The sequence below is a fragment of the Typopeltis vanoorti genome, chromosome 4 (genome assembly GCF_054136105.1).
Source record: "Typopeltis vanoorti isolate ZY-2024b chromosome 4, IOZ_Tvanoo_1.0, whole genome shotgun sequence".
NCBI classification, from domain to species: domain Eukaryota; kingdom Metazoa; phylum Arthropoda; class Arachnida; order Uropygi; family Thelyphonidae; genus Typopeltis; species Typopeltis vanoorti.
In genome coordinates, this window is record NC_143552.1 from 164,085,892 (window position 1) to 164,108,640 (window position 22,749).

Consider the following 22,749-nt stretch of genomic DNA (forward strand, 5'->3'; position numbering starts at 1 on the left):
ACTGGAACTCTAATCACACCAAAGTGCATAACTTTACGCTTACTAACATTAAACTGATAGACATTTTTGTTTGCCCAGATTCTATTCAAATCATTTTGTAATTACTGAATATCAGTAGCATCCCTGATTACCTATCTTCACATCATTGGCAAACAATTGCAAATCTGATGATAGACCCTGCTTGATGTCATTAATGTATAGATTGAACAATAATGGCCCAAGGATTGAACCCTGAGGTACACCACTGGTTATTTTAAATTTGGCAGATTCATACCCACTGTATACCACTTTTTGATATCTGTCTGTCAACCATCCTTATAGGATATGCTTCGTGTCACTACTCCATGGAAATTTCTAAATAACAGCCTTCTTTTCTGTTGCAATTCATTCAAATATATTGTTCAGATATACTGATGATGTCTTTACAATGTGAAAATGATTCCTCAGATGTGTCATAGTTCACCCAAGAATAAAATGACTTATAGAAAAGCACCTCACTATCATTTTTCAAGACTGAGTCACCTTGGTTTTTCACTGAAGAAGCTTTAAAAATGAAACTATAATCTTGAAAAGATTCTTCATAGCACTCAAAACTGTAATGTGGTGACAATATATCACTGTCATCCATTGTTCAGGAAAGTAAAAAAAAAAAAGAACATTTATGCATGAATTACTAGAACTCTTCATGTATCACCTAACAAGCAGTTGTATAATAACAAATTTGCTTACTATCATGAAAAGGTCCTGGCCATGTATGTCTCAAATTTTCTATGTGGCTAAGATATATTCCTGTTTTCTCCATTTGGTCACATGGCTCAGACACATTAGTCACATTCCTTCTCCACCAGAATCTAGTTTACCATAGAAAAAGAAGATAACAATAGACTTTTCTGGATACTTTAATCACTTGACTCTCACTCTTTCTTTAAGAAAATTTATGCAAACAACTAAATACATTCGCAAACTTTTCCATCATCTCCCCTATATAGAGAACTGAATGCTCTATATAGGGGAATTTAGAATGCATGGTTGCCATTTAGACAGGATGCAAGTTTCCTGTTTTTAGCTATCTCAAATCAGTTTTTTACATGATGATAGTTCCTTGCAACTGTTCTGGGCTTTGGTATAAATGGTATAGGTGGATGGAGTTTTGGATGCAAGCCATTTATAGTATGCTTGATTCTTCTCTTGTACAGTTTTGACACACCTATGGAAGAAGGGATAGGTAGGGATAGGAAATAAATGTTTTCATGTCGATAAGAATAATTTTGGTGATATGTTCAGCACACAGGGTTGGATCAAATGGCCAGAAGCAATAATCCATCCAAGGAAATGTGGTGGAAGCAGTTGCACAGATCATCTAACTTGGCTTTCTCGTAGTGCCATATGAGGTTTGGATGCAAGTGATTATGTTCGTTTTGTTTCATGGGAGAAGAGATCAGCATGAGCTTGTGGTCTGAACTACCTAGAGGACAGATTGCATTAACTGTGTGCTTGGATGGGTCACTAGTGAAGAAGAGTTCCAAGGTGTTTGGAGAGCGATTGGGATTGTCTGGTATCCTGGTACCAGAATACCAGACAATACCTACACCAATATACACAGCCTCTGTTCAACCCTCACTAATGTGAATTTCCATCTCCAGTCTGGAAAATCCCACTTACTTTTCCTGACAGAAACCCAAAATTCTACTTCCCCAAGCACTACTCATCTCAGTTTTCCCAGTTACACACACTTTGACTTCTTTCATCCAAAGGTGGGGTATGTGCATAAGCTCGCTTCGACATACCATATCAAGAGTGCCCAACCTGGAATCTCCCACTTTTGACCTTCTTTGGCTGAAAATATCTGTACCCCATTCTATCAAATTCATTTGCTGTCTCTACCACTTTCCTAAATGCCACCAACCATTCTGAACTTTTTTATTATTATTATTGCGTGACAACTTCAAGGAGTCCAAAGGCTTATCGAGAGAGGGCACCATTCAAGTCCACCAAATACAACGAACTGTAACTCCATCATCATTATCTACACCAACACTATCTACCACACAGCACCACCACCACTAGTATTTTTACACACAATCACAAACATTCATGCCCACAGCAGGATTCGAACCTGCAGCCTTATGGCTGGAGAGCGGAACCAGGCCCTTAAAAGTTGATCCAACTTTCCTAAAAGTGAGGTCATTTTCCTGGAAACTTCAATATTCACAACATCAGCTGGCTCTCCTACTCCAATTACAAATCTCAAGTAGGTAAAGAGGCTGTATACTATTTGTGTAAGGTCACTGCTGATGGTGTTTTGTGAACACTGAAGTCTCCAAGGAATATGGTGTGAGGTGCAGAGATTTTCAGCCAAAGAAGGTCAAAATTGGGAGATTCCAGGTCAGGCACTCTTTGGGATGAAAGGAGTTAAAGAGTGTGTAAGTGGGAAAACTGAGATGAGAAGTACTTTGGGGAGTAGAAATTTGGACGTTATTGAGGGTTTGAATGGAGGTTATGTATATTGGTGTAGTGTATTATGAAGATTCTGCAAGGTTTGCTGTTGACCACATCAGTCACACATACATTCTCTATGCAGTGATAGAGTTCAAATTTCTATGCTAGCTGGTAGTAGAATTGGATTTTTGCATTAGTACTTATTTTTGCATTGTCTCCACTTAGTAATTTCTCTTCCAGTTATTGTCATGATTTTCTTTGTCCTTGCTGTATGTAAGTGAGATCTCACTGAGCTCGTACACGTAGCATGGCAGTGAAACCTTCTGATGTGTTATTCATGCTGGTTATGAATGCTGACCTGCTCACTGACGTATAACAAGTCACTTTGAATAGGTGCAGGAGATTCGTACCATCACAGAGTGACAGAACAATGGCCCAAAGCAGTGACAGCTGATGATTTTCCAGGGTGAAATTTGCATCATTTGGTGAGTTTGCAGATGTTGCCATTCAATGGCACATCTTTTTGAATGAAACTTCAGTACATTCTCTGTCTTATCTAACAAGTGTCTCATCTCTGATCAGTTTATAACATTTTGTGAATGGGATATACATTAAACAAGTAAATAAATAAATCTACACCTATGAATCAAAAAATTAGAATAATCAAAGAAAATATGTTGAATGATTTGCAATTCTAATTTATCGCATAGAAAATAATTACCAAATATGAATTAGCATCATCTAAATCTTTGTACTTTTGTAGATTATATAACCATGTAAACACATAAAAATGTAATATAAATAATAAGAAAATTGTTATTTGAAAACAGTCACAAAATTAAAATAATTGTTAACCTGATTCAAAATATTAGAATATTCCAATATTTTTCAATTGGTTTTGAGAGCATAGAAATAGCATATATTTCAATAGCTATGGAACTGATTTATGTGAGGAATCATTTTCACATGGATTTCAGTTAATCATTCGCTAAAAATGGGTCGAATGAGTGACATATCGGAAGCTAAGAAGTTTCATATGGTGTCTTTACACAAAGAAGGCCAAACTCAACAGTTTATAGCTAAGGAATTAAAATATTCTCAAGTAGGCATGAGTATTGAAACAGTACTCTAATAACTGGAGTTTTCAAAATAATCGCTGCAAGAGATGAAAGAAGATTGAAGAATATCGTCAAGAAAAATCTCTTCCAAAGTGCAAGGTATTTTCACAGGAGATAGAAAGAACTAGGTGTGAATGTCTAAATCTACAACGTCAAGACAACTTCACAAATTAGGTTTTAAATCCATGTGCCTAAGATGAAGCCGCTTATGACTTCCAAGCAAAAGTGTAATGGTGTAAGCAAACACTGTTGTGGGGGTCAAGAGGACTGGAAAAAGGTACATTTTAACAATGAAAGTATGTTTTGTGTGTGTCCCATGGTCATCAAGGGATACATGTTTGGTGTATTAAGCAAGAAGTATTTAACAAAGAATGCATGCAACATTTGGTGAAATTTGCAACCTCTGTCATGGTATGGGCTTGTATGACCGCAGAGTGGTCCAGATATTGTGTATGAAAATAGTCAATTTCAAAGTGTATCAAGAAATTCTTGAGCACTTTATGTTAGCATCAGAAGATTTATATGATGATTTCCCTTTTCAGCAAGATTCAACTTCTTGTCACACTTCCAAGACAACTACTAGATGGCTCAAAGAAGGCTTTGCATTATGGGATACTGTAAAATCTCACACGATAAGTTAATATAATTAACTTATCAAGTTCGATTTTACAGGGGTTTCAAACCTAAATTTGTCTGAATATAAATTAACTGTTTTAAAAAATGTGTTAAATATTTCCTGTTTGAATATTGTACTTAAAATTAGAAAAAATGGATTAAGTGATATTAACATTGTAAGTCAGCAAAAATAATAGTGTATCAGAAAAGTTCGCAACAACTTGTGAACAAACTGAGTGCCTGAAGCAAAGTCTTCTGGCAAGAAGACCAGAGTGATGTCACTGCATCAACGGGTAATCACGGACATTCCAAAGTTGGGAACAAAGAGCAAGGAGAGTATTTAAGGGGCTGAAAGGGGAAGAGAAGCAAGCAGGCTCCGATGACTAATGCTGCTGCAATTGCTGGTGTTTTGGTTCCTTTATCAGCTGAGCGGAAGAGAGGAGAAGAGGCGATGACTCAGAGTATGTGACTGGAGGCTTGGCACCCATCGTCAGAGCTATGTCATCAGCGATTCCTCTTAGAATGTTCCAGAAAGCTTCAAAGGAGTGTCCGACAACGTGTCCCACCATATAGCTGACTGCAATTCCCATGAAAGATTTGATGTCGGGTAAACAAATACCCACCAGTGGAGCAAGAGCAATAGAGTATGAAGTCCAAGACAAGAATGTGTCCTGTATAATCAAAGATTCAAGAAATCCTGACAGAGGTTTTGTTCATGAAAGACGACCGTGCATTTACAGAAAGAATTGTAAGTAAAGACGTGATATTGTTGTTATTTTCTTTGGAACATAGATAAGTAAGAATTGTATATAAGTGTTGTAAAAGGTTAGTGGTAAAGTTTTGTAAAGTATCAGAGTAGAGTAAGTGTATACGTTACATTGGCGTAAGAAAAAATCCTGAAGACAGCTATGTAAGAGGGAACAGTTATTCTATACCTTTTGTAAAGTATGTATTTTATAGATATGTTGAGTGAACACAAAATGTATATAATTTAATGGTAAAATATTTTGTTGGAGTTTAATATGTTGAGAGAATCTGTTACTCCCCACTATATTGTAATCTCAACTATTTAGTTAGAATAAAATTTTTTGTTTTGAACAACAGTTGAACTGATCATTTGTCAATACACTATCTCAAATAAATTTCTTAAACTATTATTTCTTCCAGACTAGCACAGTCGTAAATAAAAATAAATTTGTCTGGAAGAAGAGTCTGAGAAAATAAGTATATCACAATTGTATAGCAGATGATAGTTAGATATAGAGTCATCTTTGTGTGAGGTAGGAGCAAAGGGGTGGGGAACAAAACTTTAAGACAGAAATGGTTAGAAAAGAAAGAAAGTAGGGAGAGTTAGAGATTAACAAGATTAGGCAAAATTCAGTAAATAGCATAAGTTTTACATATGGCGCAGCCCAACTAGAAAGCAGATTAGTAATAAAATAGAAAAACCATACATCCGAAAGTAATGAATAAAACAAGTAACACCCGAGAATTGTACAATACCAAGGCAAGATGTGAAGTCATTAGCTTCTCTATATGAGTTGCCCTGTCCTGAAAATACTTCAGGCACAAACTTTGTTTGCTTACACTTGGATAAAGGATTAAACCAAGAATATAATTTCTTAGCATCTTTAATTTATAGTATAATCAAGTGGAAAAACTTCCAACAACTATCTCTAATCCACAGAATTTTAATAAAAAGGTGTAATGGCTACTTGTATATGAAAATATGATTTCTGCATTACTTCAACATTGATATCATCTCTGGGTCTAGCTCCCACTGGTGAGAACTGAATAAAGGTCAAAACTGGTCTAAGTAGTGATCCTTCCCATAATGCATAGCATTATACATGTCCATAAGGATATGTACTATTGGGATACTAAGGCAAGTGATGTGAAGTCATTAGCTTCTATATATAAGCTGTCCTGTCCTAAAAATACTTCAGGTGCAAACTTTGTTTGCTTACACTTGGATAAAGGATTAAACCAAGAATATAATTTCGTGGCATCTTTAATTTATGGTATTAGTGAGTCAGATGTGTACTGATGAACTGTTATTGCATGATCTTCATTGTTCTGGCAAGGTTCTGGAACCAACAGTACCAGAAAATTGGTGTAATTGAAAATGTGTAAATATGAAAAATATGTAATTGAAAACTTACATAAAAATAGTAAAGACTGTGAAATGCAGGTAAGGTGAAGAGACTTGGGTTATCAAATAGGAGGAACAACGATTGACAGGCTTTGTAAACAAGTATTTGAGGAAAATAATAATAATAAATTAAAAAAACACTATAGACTGAAATAAAAACCAATCAGGATATTAGAGAAAAATTACACAATATTTCAATAATGAGTCTGCCATACTCTATGGAGGGAGTAATAATAACAATATTTCAATAATAATAATAAAAAAAAAAGAATGAGAGAAAATCAGTTACAGAATGTATATGTACTTCTAGGTCTTCCTTCTACTCTTTAAATTCTCCAAAATAGAAGAGTAGAAGGAAAGATAGAAAACATGAAGAGTGTAAGTGGTCTACACTCATAAAAATTTAAATAACTTGGCTGCTGATAGATTGAACTGGAAAGATATTTTGTTCACTGCAGCCTCAACCCACCTTTGGTGGATAAATAAAGTGATGTTGAAAGTTATGTCTCTAATAATTTCATCTAAAAAAAAAAATATTACAAAGAAATAGGCCTAATAATAAAGCCTGACTAAACAAAATAGCCTACCTTTTTCTGATTGTCATCAGTTGTGTCTGATAATCTGAAGCATTTTCTCCCTTTATTTTGATAACCATTTTTTCTGATGCTGTTAGGTTCAATGTCATCATCAAATTCCTGGCATAGACCTTCAGGGGTTATACAGAATCTTATGATACGGTATGGTGGAAAAAAACTATTGAACTTGGACACCCCTTCAGTACACAAGCTATGGGATATGCCATTTGACTGCATGCACATTAATAGAAGAGCAAGCACATGTAGAGTCTACGCCATTACATTTAGCTGTGTTGTTGACATTGCAAGAAAAGACGTTTATTGTTGAGCATTATTACTGTTCATACTGAGTTCGTAGAGCAAATGGTCAAAGCCTACGACATGTTTGTAAGCATTTTGTTCATCGTTTCTGTGGGAATGCCCCAAACAATAGTGTCATCATTGCCTTAATCTAAACATTTCGAAGTATAGAGAATGTTCTGACACAATACAAAGGGCATTCAGGGAGTCCATGAACTGTCAACAAAAATGGGAATCACAGACAAGTGCTGGAGCACGTATTACAGTCTCTGAAATGCAGTCAATGCTGAACTGTGGTAAAACTTGAGATACCGAGACAGTCGATACAGAGAATCCTTCAGAGCTGGGTGCCTTTTCGTACATCATTCAGGTGGGTCAGTGTTTAACAGTAATGGATTACACTGCGCGGTGGGAATACTATGCATGCATGCTGGCCAATATCTATGAAGATACGTCTTTCCTCCAGAATTTCTGGTTTTGACAAAGTGCATTTCTATCTAAGCAGACGAAACTACAGGTTTACCGAGACATGAATTTGTCCAAGAGAAACCTCTTCACAGCGAGAAGGTCACCGGCATGGTGTATGCTTTTCAGTCATGGCATAATTGGGCCCTACTTCACTGAAGAGAGTGGTTTAACTGGGACCGTGAATAGCCAATGCTAGATCAAGAATGTGTTGGTTCTGTTCACCCAGGATTTGCATGGGAGTGTCATGCAAAACACATTCCATTTCATGCACAGGTATTCCAACAGGACAAAGCAACCTGTCACACATCATGTGGTTCTAGACCTGATTTACCAGAATATTTTCTCGGGAGGTTCATTCAAGATTCGCAGAATTCCTGTACCCCTTCAAGTTCTCCTGATCGCACATCACGTGATGCGTTCATTTGAGGTATGCTGAAGGAATGGTTATTCCACCACGACTCACATTCAAACCTCGATGAACCAAGGGAAAAAAATTACATGATGAATCAAGCAGATGACCCGATCATTACTCTCCAAGATGACAGTGAACTTTTGTAGCTCATGTGAAGGTTTTTATGGGCACCTCGAAAGACAAGGGGGCCCATTTAAAGCATGCAATCTGCCATCATTAACATGTTATTTGACCAAGATTATTTCATCGATAGTTCTGGATGTACATATAATCATGTGTAAACATTTTTTTTTGTTAATAAATTTGTTTACTTTATAACATATCTTTGTACAGTAGTGAATAAATTAATCTGAGCACTCACATTTTAAAGAAAAATTGTAGTTTTTCACAAGAAAATAAGTAGGAAAGTTAAACTCCATCTTTGCCAAATAATTTATATACAATATACACATGAAAACACAAACTAAAAGTATTATTTATTAAATATACTGCCATATATTTCAGTCTGAAATTAACAAACTATTGTCAGTGGCTTAAAAACAATTTTTACAAGGTAGAATGCAAACAATTGATTTATTCGAAATAGAATGAGCTGAATGACGTTAAATCGCCACCAATAGCTTTATACTTTCACTGAAGAAACGGTTAATCATAAAATAAAATAAATATTTTTTATTTAAATAAATTGCAAATATATATATGTGTGTGTTATTTATTATTAGAATTAAAAAATAAAAGCAGATTTTATTCGCAGTTTCGTTTTTCGCAGACTTCTTCAGGTGCAAAAAACAGAGAAATAACCAGCAAGATAACCATAGAACAGGGTTCAGGAACTGGCGGCATCAGACCCGCATTCGGCACTTGGTTGAACAAAGTGTGGCTCTTTTATATTGAATTAAAAGATACATAATTAATACAAACAACTAAATATTGTTTTTTGACACAGCCAGTTTGTGGTGCTAGATACCATGCATGTGATGTGCGTTACGCATGCCTAAGGTAACTAGCACCATTGGCGAAAATTTGAACTAATTGATCAGCTGTCCTGTCAAACACCACGGTTTTTAGATACATACGGATTTTAACTGTCAAAATAAATATTCTGTTAGTTAACTTATTTATTGTGGTACTAAACTGGTATTTAATTTAGTGTCAGGTAATGTTATGCACAAATTAATTTTTATTATGTTATTATGTTGAATTTGTGTTTTTACTTACAGGTAAATCTGTGATAATAACCCTCCTAATGAGTTCAAGAAAAAGAAAAATAATCGAAGAAAACAGAGGATTCAATAAAATGTGGATAGAGAAATTTGCATTTATAGAAGTAAATGGAAATCCACAATGTTTAATTTGCCATCTACGACTTCAAAATAACAAATCAAGTAATGTCGAACGATATTTTCAAGGAAAACATTTAGACTTCAGTAAAAAATATCCTGAGGGTGATAGAAAAAAAGCTATTGAAGAATTACAAAAGAAAACATTGCTTCGGCAAAGAAATTTGTCAACTTGGACGAAATCTTCATCAAATGCTACTGAGGCAAGTTTTTTGTTATCCCTTGAAATAGCAAAAGTGGAAAAACATTTTACCGATGGTGAATTTCTAAAAAATTGCATGTATAATGTCTCTGAAATTCTATTTAAGAATATGAAAAATAAGGACGAGATATGTAAAAAAAATTAAAGATTTACCTCTTTCGGCTCGAACTGTCAAGGAACGAATTGTAGCAATTTCTGCAGAAGTTTCAAATATGCAAATTATGGATATTAATTCTGCCGATTTTATATCTATTGCAGTTGATGAATCAAATAATATTTCCGATATGGCACAATACTGCGTGATGGTTAAATATATCACATCTTCCGGTATTTGAGAAGAACTTCTTGATATGCTAATACTTAAAGGACACACTACAGGTCAAGATATTTCAGAAAACTTTCTAACAAGTTTACAGAATAAAAATATAAATATTAATAATATAGTATGCATTACGACTGGTGGCATGCCTTCTATGACTGCGAAAAATAAGGGGTTTGTTAAATCATTCTCCACGTGGAGTTATTTCATTTCATTGCATTTTGCATCAAGAAGCTTTAGTTGCAAATTCTTTGGGATTATTACCACAACTAAAAAGAGTAATGGATGTTGTTGTTGTGCCAATGATCAATTTCATCCGATTTCAGGAATTTGACACATTTTTAGAGGAACTATGTAGTCAACATAAAGATTTAGTGACATTTACATCTGTACGATGGTTATCAAGAATAAAAGCATTAAAATCGTTTTTTTTTTCAGTGCTTAAAAGAAGTAATAGTTTTCTTAACCACTAAACATTATAATGTAAATCATGTGGAACTTCTCAGTAATCCCGAATGAATACAAAATTTTTGTTTTTTTACTTGATATGACAGAACCTTTTAATAGGCTAAATTTGAAGTTGCAAGGGAAACACAGCCTTACAATTACTAGAGGAAGTCCTTAGCTTTGAACAAAAACTAAGAGTGTTTTTTGAAGATGTTACTCAAGAAAAATTTATCAACATCATCAAATTCCTGCCATGTACCCTCAAGGGGTGTACAGGATATGACAGTACTACATGAAAAAATTACATCATTACTAACTTCCTATCTACAATTTTCCTCCAAATCAGTCTGTTACTTGTCAAGACTCCAACATTATCAGATCTTATATTTCTATCGTCTAAGGCACTTTGTACCGTATCAATCCACCTATATCTTGGTCTTCCTCTGGGTCATTTTCCTGCCAACCTGGCAGAGAACACTTGTTTTGCTAATCTTTCCTCTCCCATTCTATTTAAGTGACCTTATCACCTGAGATAAGCTCTGCTAATGCATTCCTGGATGCAGACAATGTCAAGTTCTTTCCTAATATCCTCATTTTTAATATGATATTGCCATTGATGCCATCTGTTCATGCCTCTAATCTTTCTCAGCACTCTTATATCTGCGGTCTCTAGTCTTTGGTCAAGTGTTTTACTTCTAACCCAGCTCTCAGATCCATAAGTTAAAACTGGTTTAAACACTGTCTTGTATACAGCTAATTTAGTGTTCCGACTAATTTCTCTCTTATTCCATTGAATTTATTCAAATGACTTCCCACCATACCAGCTTTGCTGAATCTGTTGTCTATTTCTATATTTAATTTACCATCTTCAGTAAAAATCGTGCCTAAATGGCTGAAATGTTTTACTTGTTCCACAGGTTCTCCATTCACAACACAGTTGACATTTTCAATGATTCTGCCTATTTTCATTGTCTTTGTCTTTTTATTGCTGACCTTCATACCATATCTATTACAACAGTTATTCAATTTAGTCAGAGAATCTTGCAGACTTGTAGCGGATTTATTTAGAAGTATAACATAATCCGCATAAAGCAAAGAGCTGACATTAACATCTCCAATTTTGATACCATGTTTAATACCACTTTCCTTCATAATGTGATTCATATATATAATGAATAACAGAGGGGATAATGTACATCCTTGTCTCACACCAGATTTAACATTACACCATCTTCCTGTACTTCCTTCAATTCTAACTGCTGACTTACAACTCAAATAAAGACTAAGTATTGCTTGATATAATGCCCCATTGACACCATATAACTGTGGCGTATTGAATAGCTTCTCTCTTGGCACCTTGTCATATGCCTTTTCCAAATCGACAAAACTTAACTACAGATCGTTGTTATATTCCCATGCTTTCTCGACTATTTGTCATAAAGTGAAGATCTGATCCTGACAGCCTCTATTTGGCCTGAATCCAGCTTGTTCTTCACCAAGCTTTTCTTCCACAATTCTTCTCAACCGTTTCTCAAGTATACTTGCATAGATCTTGCCAGGAACACTCAGTAGGGAAATACCTCTGTAATTCTCACATTCAGTTTTATTTCCCTTTTTATATATGGGTACTATTAGAGCTCTACTCCAATCATCGGGATTTCGTCCCTCTGTTCAGGCTTTCTGAACTATGCAGTGCAGCCACTGTATGACTGTTATACCAACATACTTCAGCATTTCTGGTCGAATATCATCTACTCCTGCTGCCTTTCCACATTTCAAGCCTTTGGTGGCTTTTTCTACTTCAAGTATGGATATGTATTCTTGACTGCATGCCTGGTCAGTGTTTTTTACCACTATGCTGTCATCGCTGCTTTTTACATTTAGCAGTTTTTCAAAGTAATTACTCCATACTTCAAGAAAATCTTTTTCTCCTGTTTTCATGTCAACTTTATTATCTCTAACTCCTTTTACAGCACTCTTTCCTCCATTCCTAAGCTTCAACAGCCTCCAGAATATTTTGCCACCTTCTTGATATTTATTTTCTATATTCTTGCCAAAGTCCTCCCATGACTTTTGTTTAGCTAGTTTTACACACTGTTTAGCTTTCTTACATTTGTCTCTGTATTCTGTAAGAGTAAAAGCTGACTTATTTGCCAGGAACTTTTGATATGCTTTCTTCTTTTCCTTCACTGCCTCTTTAACTTCCTGTGTCCACCGGGGAGTTCTGATTTTTTTATCCTTGCACACAACCTCACCACATGTGCCTCTCTGGCAGAATCAATCAATGTTTTCTTCAGAGTTTGCCACTGAATCTCCAAGGTTTGATTCCTGTTCTCAAACTCTTTCATTTTCTTTTCAATAATCTTTCTGTATTTTAGTCTACAGTTCACATCTGAGAGCTGCTCAACTTTTATTCGCTTTAAAACTTTCTTACATGTTATTCTTTTCAATATGAAATTCAATTTTATCCTGCTCAAGACTAAATAGTGATCACTTCCAATTTCAAATCCTCTGTACACTCTGTTGTCCTGCACCAGGGAGAAAACATCATTATCAACATTAACATAGTCAATGAGACTTTTCTAATTCCTAGCCTCTTCTCTCCATGTGAATTTGTGCACATTTTTATGTTGGAACATGGTGTTAGTAATAACCAGTCCATGTCCTGAGCAGAAATCCAACAGATATTTGCCATTATTATTAGCTTTGCTCTTTTCTCCAAATTTTCCCAAAATATTTTTGTATGTCTCACAATCATTTCCTACTCTGCTATTTAGATCACCAACAAGGACCAACTTTTCCTTTTTCATTGTGTCAGTTGCTTTTTCTAAAGCCTCAAAAAATTCCTCCACTTCTACCTTAGGTGAACCTTCTGTGGGACCATAGGCACAAATAAGTCTCATTGTCCAGTTCCCCATTCTCATATTTGCCCACATTACTCTATTTGAGATTGACTGCCATTCAAGATTAGCCTCTTATTTTGTGTTGAATACTATGGCTACTCCTTCTTTTCCTTGATTGTCATTGCCTGAATATAACATTTTGTATTTATTGCTCAGAAAGATCTCACCAGTTTTTGTCTTTTTTGTTTCAGTCACCCCTATTATGTCGATCTGGTACTTATCTAATTCCTCAGCTAGCTCCATTTCTTTGCCATTCAGGCTTCTTACGTTGATAGTACCAATCGTTAACTCTGGTGATGTTGATTTGGGGTTTGTTTTCAGATTTGTTCCAGTAGCTGACTTTTCACTGTTCGCCCTGGTTCCCTGGCGAAAACAACGGGGGCCTTGTTTAACAGGGCGACACCCCAGTTGGCATGAAATTTTGTCATGTTGTACCATCATTTTTTATTTTGGTTTAACCAATAAGAATACAATTTGGTTGGCTAAATCCCAAATTGCCAGCCCATCCTCGTTCGTTCAGTATCAAAGTAGATACCCAACAGGGTGCACCATGAGAAGGTGAGGATTGGACATTAGGTCAGAAGCCCTGGTCGGTTCTCCGCATTCCTTTAAAGGCTATGTGGAGGTCTCATCTCAGTTATACAACTTCGACCCTTAAGCACCCAAGAAAAATTTATATATTTTGAAAATCTAAAAAAAAATATAGATTGAATTTAAATCAAGAAAAAGTTGATTACAAAATATTTGCTGAAACTATTACTGTAATTTTAGATTCATTTACACGCAGATTTCAGGATTTTAAAAAACATCAGGAGATGACGAAATTTATACTACATCCATTAAATTGCAATTTAAAATTAATAGATATTGACGCTTTTCCCGGAATATCAATTGCAGAACTACAAATGGAGCTTCTGGAAATTCAGAATAAAAGCATCTGGGTACAAAAACTTCAGGAAATGGTAGCACAAATTGAAGAAAATGAGGGAACGATGGAAGAAACACCACAGGAAATTATATTTAAATGTTGGAATTCCTTCCCAACTAATTATTCAAATGCCAGGCGACTTGCTTTTGGCGGCTTTGACACTCTTTCTGGTTCAGCGTACAATTGCGAACAATTTTTCTCTTCAATGAATTACATTAAAAATAAGTATAGGAACAAATTGACTGATGAAAGTTTGAAAGCCGAATTACTATTAACATGCATGACATACAATCCAGATTTAAGTAAATTGGCTGAGAAGATACAAAAGAAAAAGTCTCATTAGTGAATTTTAAATTAAAACAATCAAATATCTATTAAAATACATAATATTGTATTTTTGTTCAGACTTGTACTTTTTGCAATACAAATTCTGACTTTTTGCAATATTATACTTACTTAAACATGTTTTGTGATTAAAAACTTAACCAAACTAAATGCTGTTTTATTTATTGAACATATAAAAAAATTTATATGCAACCATAAAAGTGGTATTTGATATCTGGAAGTACTGAATTAAAAACAAATTTACCTAAGTTTGAACTAACTGCAACTTTGAGTCACCAGGAAAAATCGAATTGAAGTTGCGGCTCCCAAAATTTTGTTTTAATTAATTTTTTTTGGTGGAATGACTCTTTGGTTCAAAAAGGTTCCCGACCCCTGCCATAGAGGAACTGGCTCTCAACAGTACAAAAAAGTGCTAGCAAATAACTGTTAAGGTTCAAGCCTTGATGAGTTTAAAAATGAACTAACTGTATCATTAGGCATACACGTGAGTTTAAGATGCTGAGCACACCAATATTGGATAACAGAGCAGTGACAATCTGACAAGTTGTAACTAAGGTTACTGTTGATATGTACAGGGTTAAGGATTATTTCTTTTGATGCTATTATTTTCCTTTCTATTTTGTTCTAACAACAATGAATGTTATTAGACTTTTCCCAAAGAACTGGATGTGGGAACCCTTCGTTGGTATTTGCAGAAAACAAAACATGGCTAGATAAAGCACTGGCTTGTGTTCTCTTGTAATTTATATCTCTTTGATGTTCCTCGATGCAAAGTTCAATTGATTTTTCCATCTGGCCAAAGTATGGTTTACCACAATAGCAGAAAATCTAGTAGACACCGTGATATTATTTATTATTATTATTATTTGACATCTCCAGGGAGTCCAAAGACTCATCAAGGGAGAGTGTGCCAACAGCATCGAACGATTGGCCACCTTCCAACTACTAACCGCGCTCAAACTTACTGAGCCATTAGTAGCAGAGGCTCTACTAATCGACCAACCTTTGCCGGCGAGATTGTAACGTCTAGTCTTCGGCTGACTTAAAAGGGAACGTAGCTTTGGTAGTGTTGCGAAGAAAGTCCATATTTCTGCATCTGTGGGACCACTCTTTTCTGCAGTATTTTTATGTATTGGTTGCGTTTCTTCATACTGCTAACAGGCACAAGTGATCTTGAACCATCATGTGTAAAACAATGAATGTTATTAGACTTTTCCAGAACATCTTTTTAGCTGGGTGTTTAGGAACTTGTTCAAGGTGGACCAGAGAAGTCTTCTAATCTGCTGATTTACAAACATAATGTACTTGTTCTCCTTGGACAAAGAAATGCCTCTCAGAATATGACCTTCTTCCACTTCTCAACAGTCCGATCTTTGTACATTTTTGCCCACAGCAGCCTCTTTTTCTGAATAGCCTTTGTCAACAATTGTTTCTCGTTTGGTATGTGCGCAATCCTCCTGTCTTCCAACAATCTTTGATGAATTGTCATGTCAGAAACATTAATCCCACTAGCTACCAAGTCTCTAAGTCTACAGCAGACAATCTTGGATTCACTTTGCCTTTCCTAACTAGTAAATGAGTTTGAGTAAGTGTAATTTTCTTTTTTTGCCCACATTTTCATTTTCTGTAGGAGAAAAGGTACCTGTCTCCCTAAACTTTAAAATCACATTAATAGTACCCAAACCAACACCACACTTGTTGGCTATTTGTCTTGGAGCATGGATGTGTGCTGAGAAAGAGTACATATTTTTTAACTATTTTTAAACTATTCAAAATGCACAACAATATTAATAAACATTGTAGAGACTGTTAAAACACGCAGTGCTGAACCAAACTAGTGAACTAAAACCAAAACTATTGCAAACTGAAACAAAAACCAAACTAACACCTTGATGAAAATTTGCCATGTTTGGATTAATTTGTTTGTTACTGTATTTATTCAGTACTTTTTTCTTTTTCTTGCTATTATTTGATATTAAGATAGGAAGTTAGTAATGATGTAACTTTTCATGTAGTACTACATGAAAAGTTACATCATTACTAACTTCCTATCTTAATATCAATGTCATACATAACAAAAAGCTTCACTAGACTTTTCTTCTGATTTGACTAGGAACTCAATCATTGGCAGCTGCATGTGGACATCAAGAGAACAGGTCAGTGTTAAAACCCTACAAATAAAATAATGCTTGTATTGTAGGAAGTATGCAAAATTTTCAGTTAAAAATTGAAGCCATAGATATTAAATTTTGAATTTTAGTAGGCATTACTTCTCAGCCTATTCCTGAAACATCAATAAAACCTGTATTACAAGTGAATAGTCTTCATACCAGATAGGATTTGAACCCAGGTCTTTCCACTCAAGGAGTGAGTGAGTCATTTTCTGACTGCACGACAGAGGTACTACACAAACGATACAATAGCAAACCCAGAAAGAAGTGGAAGAGAAAATACCATACATATGTGCCTTATTCATTAATTATAAAATAATTAACACTAAAATATAAAAATAAAAAATTTTTAATTTTAGTCAAAAGTAATAAAAAAAATTTATAACTATTAATTTTAATTTTTTTTTCCAAATTTTGAATGGTACATTTTTCATAGTAAGTGACAAAATAAAAATTCAATTTCAGGTAAACAAGGTCTGACTGATTTTGAATGCATATATCTCTAATGCTACTTTAACGACTGTAAACAATCAAACATTTAGCAGAGCTGTAAGTAATGAGAGTTCTGCATGTATTAACACAGCAAATCTGTGCGCATTCAAATTCATTCATGTAATTATGTTTCTTGGTCCATGCGGTTAGCCTAGTGGCTTTGCTCTTTGCAACCATATGCCAAGGGAAGGAGTGTCCTAGGTTCGATTCCCGTCACCGACGTGAGGAGTTAAAGGATCTTCCTCAGCCATAGCCAAGTTAGCCGGTCTTGGGCGTGGACAGCAGGGTTTTTTCCGCAAGTTTATCTGGGGTTTTTCATCCTGCAAGCAGACAAACCGTCCCTGTGAACACACAGGGATACAGCCAGGAATTCTTAGCGGCATAGGAGTGACCATCCTGTCTTCATACTTCGGTTATGAAATCCAAGCATGCTTGGGAGGTTGTGGGGCCTGTTAGTTAGCCAGTCTTGGGCATGGAGAGCAGGGTTTTTTCTGCCAGTTTATCTGGGGTTTTTCATCCCACAAGCAGGCAAACCAGCCCCATGAACACACAGGGATACAGCCAGGAATTCTTAGAGGCACAGGAGTGACCATCCTATCTTCGTACTTCGTAACCGAAGTACGAAGGCCTGTTAAAGCTATTGGGATAGGAATCATGTTTCTTGACAGTTGAAAAGGATTATGGGATAGTTAGAAGATCCTGGTGGCAACCAGACAAATTGATTTTTTTCATGAGAAGAGCAGCTTTTCTTCTGATTATGTCATTTTTCTTAATAAGTGGATACAGCACCAATGCTCTAGTGATTTATTACTATTTCTGAAGCAGCATTAGAGACAATGCATTTGTAATCTGTGGTCTTTATGAAATACTTCATAATGATATTGTTCATTCTTATATCTTTATAACTTACCGAGGAATAAAATGGCTTTATTAACATCAAATGGGTACTTCATGTCACCATCTACAAGTCCTGGAGTATCAATGAATGTTACTAAACTAAACTTTTTCTGTTTGGAGGTAGAAATTTCAGTAGCCAGATAATCAACCAGACCTAAAATATTCAACTAATGTAGTTGTTTTAAAACAATCGCAATCACTCACACACACACACACACACACACACACACACACACACACACACACACAAAACATTAAATTCTCTCTCTCCCTTTCTCTCCATAAGAAGACATTTAACTTTAATAAATTCATGCTCAATAAATATCTTCTTATTAATGTGAGAATTATGGCGACTATGTAATACATATATTTCTTTCTGCAGATTAAACAAGATCAGTAAAAAAGAAGATAAACAGTATAGTAAGAGCGAAGATTTCAAGAATGGGATTGCAATTTCCTTCCCAATGGGATAACTCCTTGTGCTCTTAGTATCTTTCTCTAGAAGACATATACTCCAAAATAAACACTTATGATTTGAATACTCGGGAGGGATGTTAGGAGAAAGATCCAAGCATAAAAATTGCATATATGATGCCACCATATTATGCAATTTTTATATAATAACTCTTGCAAATTTTATATCATTAGTCTTTCAATGTTTATGCATCATTTTATATTATTTAAATCATATTATATAAATATGATTTAAATAATATAAATAATTTTATATTATTTTTTTTTTTTAAATCAGTCCCATACATAGAGGGATTTAGACCTATAACAAATTAGTGCCATTTAAGTACAGTGTTAAGAAAAATAACCTAGGATAATGCTCTTTCTGGAAAAGCTGGAGGTATCAGTCTTTGAGGAATGCTTTGTGAGGAAGGCTGTTCAGAAGGCAGACAAAATGAAAGATGAGTGGAAAAAAGCAATCGTCTTTCATTATAAGATAAGCAGATGTTAGGCTGCTACTATGGCAGATGACAGTTGTGTGGAATACTGAAAAACTGAGCTGTTGTACAGAATAGCTAATTTAATTCTACCTTTTTTTTTGTTTGTTTCATGACTAAATTATGCAATAGTTTGTATTTTTAAAGATGTGCCCATGTATTGTGTACTTTTAAATATTGATAGCATCCTTAAACATAATCTAAACTAAAATAACCTAAATATATCTTTATCAAATATGAAGCACTGCTGCAAAAAGTCAGCTTCTTGTATGTTATATTGTTAGTGAATTTAAATTCTGAAAATATATTTGCAATGTTATAAGAATGTACATCTTTATTTTAAAAAGAGGTTCTATGAATCTGAATTTTGAAGTACTGTATAACAACTAAACTACCACAACTAATGAAGAATTTTAAATATGTTTCTTCAAATGTCATAAAAGCATTCTTAGCAACGTGTGGTGAGAATAAGAAGAATGATAGCAGTGAGCTGAATGATAATACCATTCAGAATTGCATTTTCTTGCAAGATTGATATTACATACAATAAGAGTGACAGCAAAAATGAAATGATGGAAAATGAAGAGAATGACCAGATGGTAATGAGAGAGTAGTGTGCTTATGTGGAGTTCTCAATAAAACAAAATGCAAGATTAAATGGTTGAAGAAACATCTGTTGGATGGTATGACAGAGGTGAATGATGGGGAGATATGTAAAGGAAGAGAAAGCAGAGCAAGACAAAGCAAAAGGGGAGAATAAAAATAAAATTTTGTATGATGACTCAATGGTAAGAAGGATGCTCAAGGAGAGTGTGACATAACTGCTTCCCTCAAATCAAGATAAAGGATATTAGCAATGCTGCTAGGATGCAGAGGATGAAAGATATGTTTATTTTGGCTAGTGTGAATGATCTAGCAGGTGACAAGTATGGTATGCAAGAAGATATGAAAGAGATGCTAATACAAGAGCATAAGAAGAGTGAGAAATAAAAGTTGCGAGTCTGCTTCCACATATGATAGAAGCGACCCGAGATGAAGATCTATGGCCACAAATGACTCTGTGAAAATTGTGTAGGAGGAATGGTGTGTAGTTTGTGGAGTGAGCATGATGAAAAAAAAAAAAATTATATAAGGTGAACGAACGAACGGCTTGAATTTAAATAGATTTGGAGTCAGGTGTCTTGAGAAAGCAATACTGCTCAATGAGAGTCTGGAAGTGCAGAGTGAAGGAAACTAGAATGTTTGGATGGGAGCAGGTGAGTATGGGTCCCAACAACCTACAGGTTAGTGAGTGGGAGAGTGATCATACGATGCTGAATGTAACTCCAAGTTCGTAGTTTAGTAGGCTAATTTAAACTTTAAAGTAAACTTTAGTGGGCTAATCAACACAAGGTGTAAGGGAGGGTGTGATGTGGGGGGGGGATACTGCAGTTTATATATACTGATGTTAGAAGTATTCAGAATAAGGGAGAGGAGTTTGGTGCATTGGTTAGCTCAACTTGGCCAAAAGTTATGGCCATTAGTGAGATTGGTTGACTGAAAGAGAATGATACAGTCATATGAAGATACAAGAGATACAGCATTTTCAAAGAACAGAGGAAACAGAATTTGAGGAGGGGTGGGGGGGGGGTAATGATAACAGAAGAACTGAAGCCAAAAAGAGAAGCGCATCAAGAGGACAGGAATACAGAAAGTAGTTCATTTGAGGCTATCTGATGTGAGATGGAGGCCAAGAGGATAAATATATATAACTGGTCACATCTATAATTCATGAGTATAATGGCAAAATGACATGCACTGGAAAACTAGCATGGTGCATGCAGGTCAAGCAATTCTTATAGATTTCAACTATGAAGATAAAGACTGGATCACAAGGAGGGAAAAAAATGAAATTTATGTAGCTGCAAACAGATAATTACATATGACAACATGCAATGGGAGGGACATGAGGTTTGAGAATGTTGGATCTCATCACTGCATCAGAGAACTTAATAATGAATCTAGCTATGCTGCTTCCACATGAGAAAATAATCACATAGTCTTGACCTGGGAATTGCCAAACATACAGAATGTTCTGTTACGGAGTGTATGTGAAACTAAATAAAGCAAGCGTTTATGACAAACAAATTGAGAAGTAAGCTTAGAGGAGTGCAACATCATAAGAACTCTGGAGGGGAAAGAGATGTTGGCAGTGCATGGGAGATGGTCAAGAAGTATCTGAAAGAAGCAGTATCAAACTGTATACCCAGATAAATTTAGTTTAATCCTTTATCCCAGTGAGAGCAAACAAAGTTTGCACCTGAAAATATCTTCAGGATTGAATATAGTGTTGTACTATCTTACCTGGGTAAGTAGTACAACACCAGGCAACTGGTAGCAAAGGTGGAGCAAGATACCAACACTCCTATCCCAGTATCTCCCATAATGCAAACCACATCTCCTTGTGGATATGTATACTGTTATGCATAATGCATTAAGGGATTGGCCACTACCCAGACTAGTTTCGACCTTTATTGAGGTCTCTTCAGTGGGAGACAGGCCCAGAGTTAGAGATACCAGGCAGAAGCAGTAGCAAAGTCATCTTTACCTACAGGAATTGCCAAAAGGTTTGCCCTTTTGGCAACTCCTATAGTTGTACTAACTTACCCAGGTAAGATAGTACAACACTATATTCAGTCGTGAAGATATTTTCAGGCACAAACTTTGTTTGCTCTCACTGGGATAAAGGATTAAACTAAATTTATCATAGTCTAACCTAGTGAAAAATAAACTTTCAACATCTTTCTCTAAATCCAGAGTAATTTAAAAAAAAAAAAAAAAAAAGGGTGGCAAACCTTTTGGCAACTCCTATAGGTAAAGATGGTCTTGCTTCTGCCTCGTATCTCCAACTCTGGGCCTGGCTCCCACTGAAGAGACCTCAATAAAAGTCGAAACTAGTCTGGGTAGTGGCCAATCCCTTAATGCATATGCATAACAGTATACATATCCACAAGGAGATGTGGTTTGCATTATGGGAGATACTGGGATAGGAGTGTTGGTAGTTTGCTCCACCTTTGCTACCAGTTGCCTGGTGTTGTACTACTTACCCAGGTAAGATAGTACAACACTATATTCAGTCCTGAAGATATTTTAAGGCGCAAACTGTGTTTGCTCTCACTGGTATAAAGGATTAAACTAAATTTATCATTGTATACCCAGAGTTAGGTGGATAAATCAGGTGGAAGTGGTTAAACAGCATCATTAAGCACAAAATTGCAGAAAAATTTGTGGACAGAATATATAGAAAAATAATCAGCATACCCATAAACAGTACATGGTAAGGAAAGCTAAAGCTAATTATGACTTTTAAATTAAAACTGAGACCAAAAGAAATCTTAAAGAGTTCTTTTGCTATGTGACAAATAAAAAAGGAAGAATGAATATGGAAGAGTGACTTTTGTGCTGATGGTATGGAGGTAACAGAAGCAAACCAAACAGTTGAGTTAATGAATGATCATTTTCAAAGGGTATACCATATAGGTGGTGACACTGATAGGAAAACAGAGGTTAAAGAACTGGATGAGCTTAAGATATTGCAGAATGTTAATGCAAACAAGACCATGGGATTAGTGATCGGTCTGGGTATTAAGAAAATGTGAAAGGGAATTAGCAAGGAAATTAGTCATTTAATTTAAGC

General features: G+C 35.4%; 1 protein-coding gene across 4 annotated transcripts in view; it reads right to left on the reverse strand.

Annotated features, from left to right (window-relative positions):
- Positions 1-22,749, reverse strand: part of LOC150107818 (uncharacterized) — a 321,462-nt gene that overhangs the window by 91,514 nt on the left and 207,199 nt on the right. For all 4 annotated transcript variants that reach the window (XM_090392071.1, XM_090392070.1, XM_090392069.1 and 1 more), the window contains one exon: positions 18,137-18,277. In XM_090392071.1, coding sequence (XP_090248197.1) covers positions 18,137-18,277 — 141 coding nt within the window. The remainder of the gene's footprint in view (positions 1-18,136; positions 18,278-22,749) is intronic.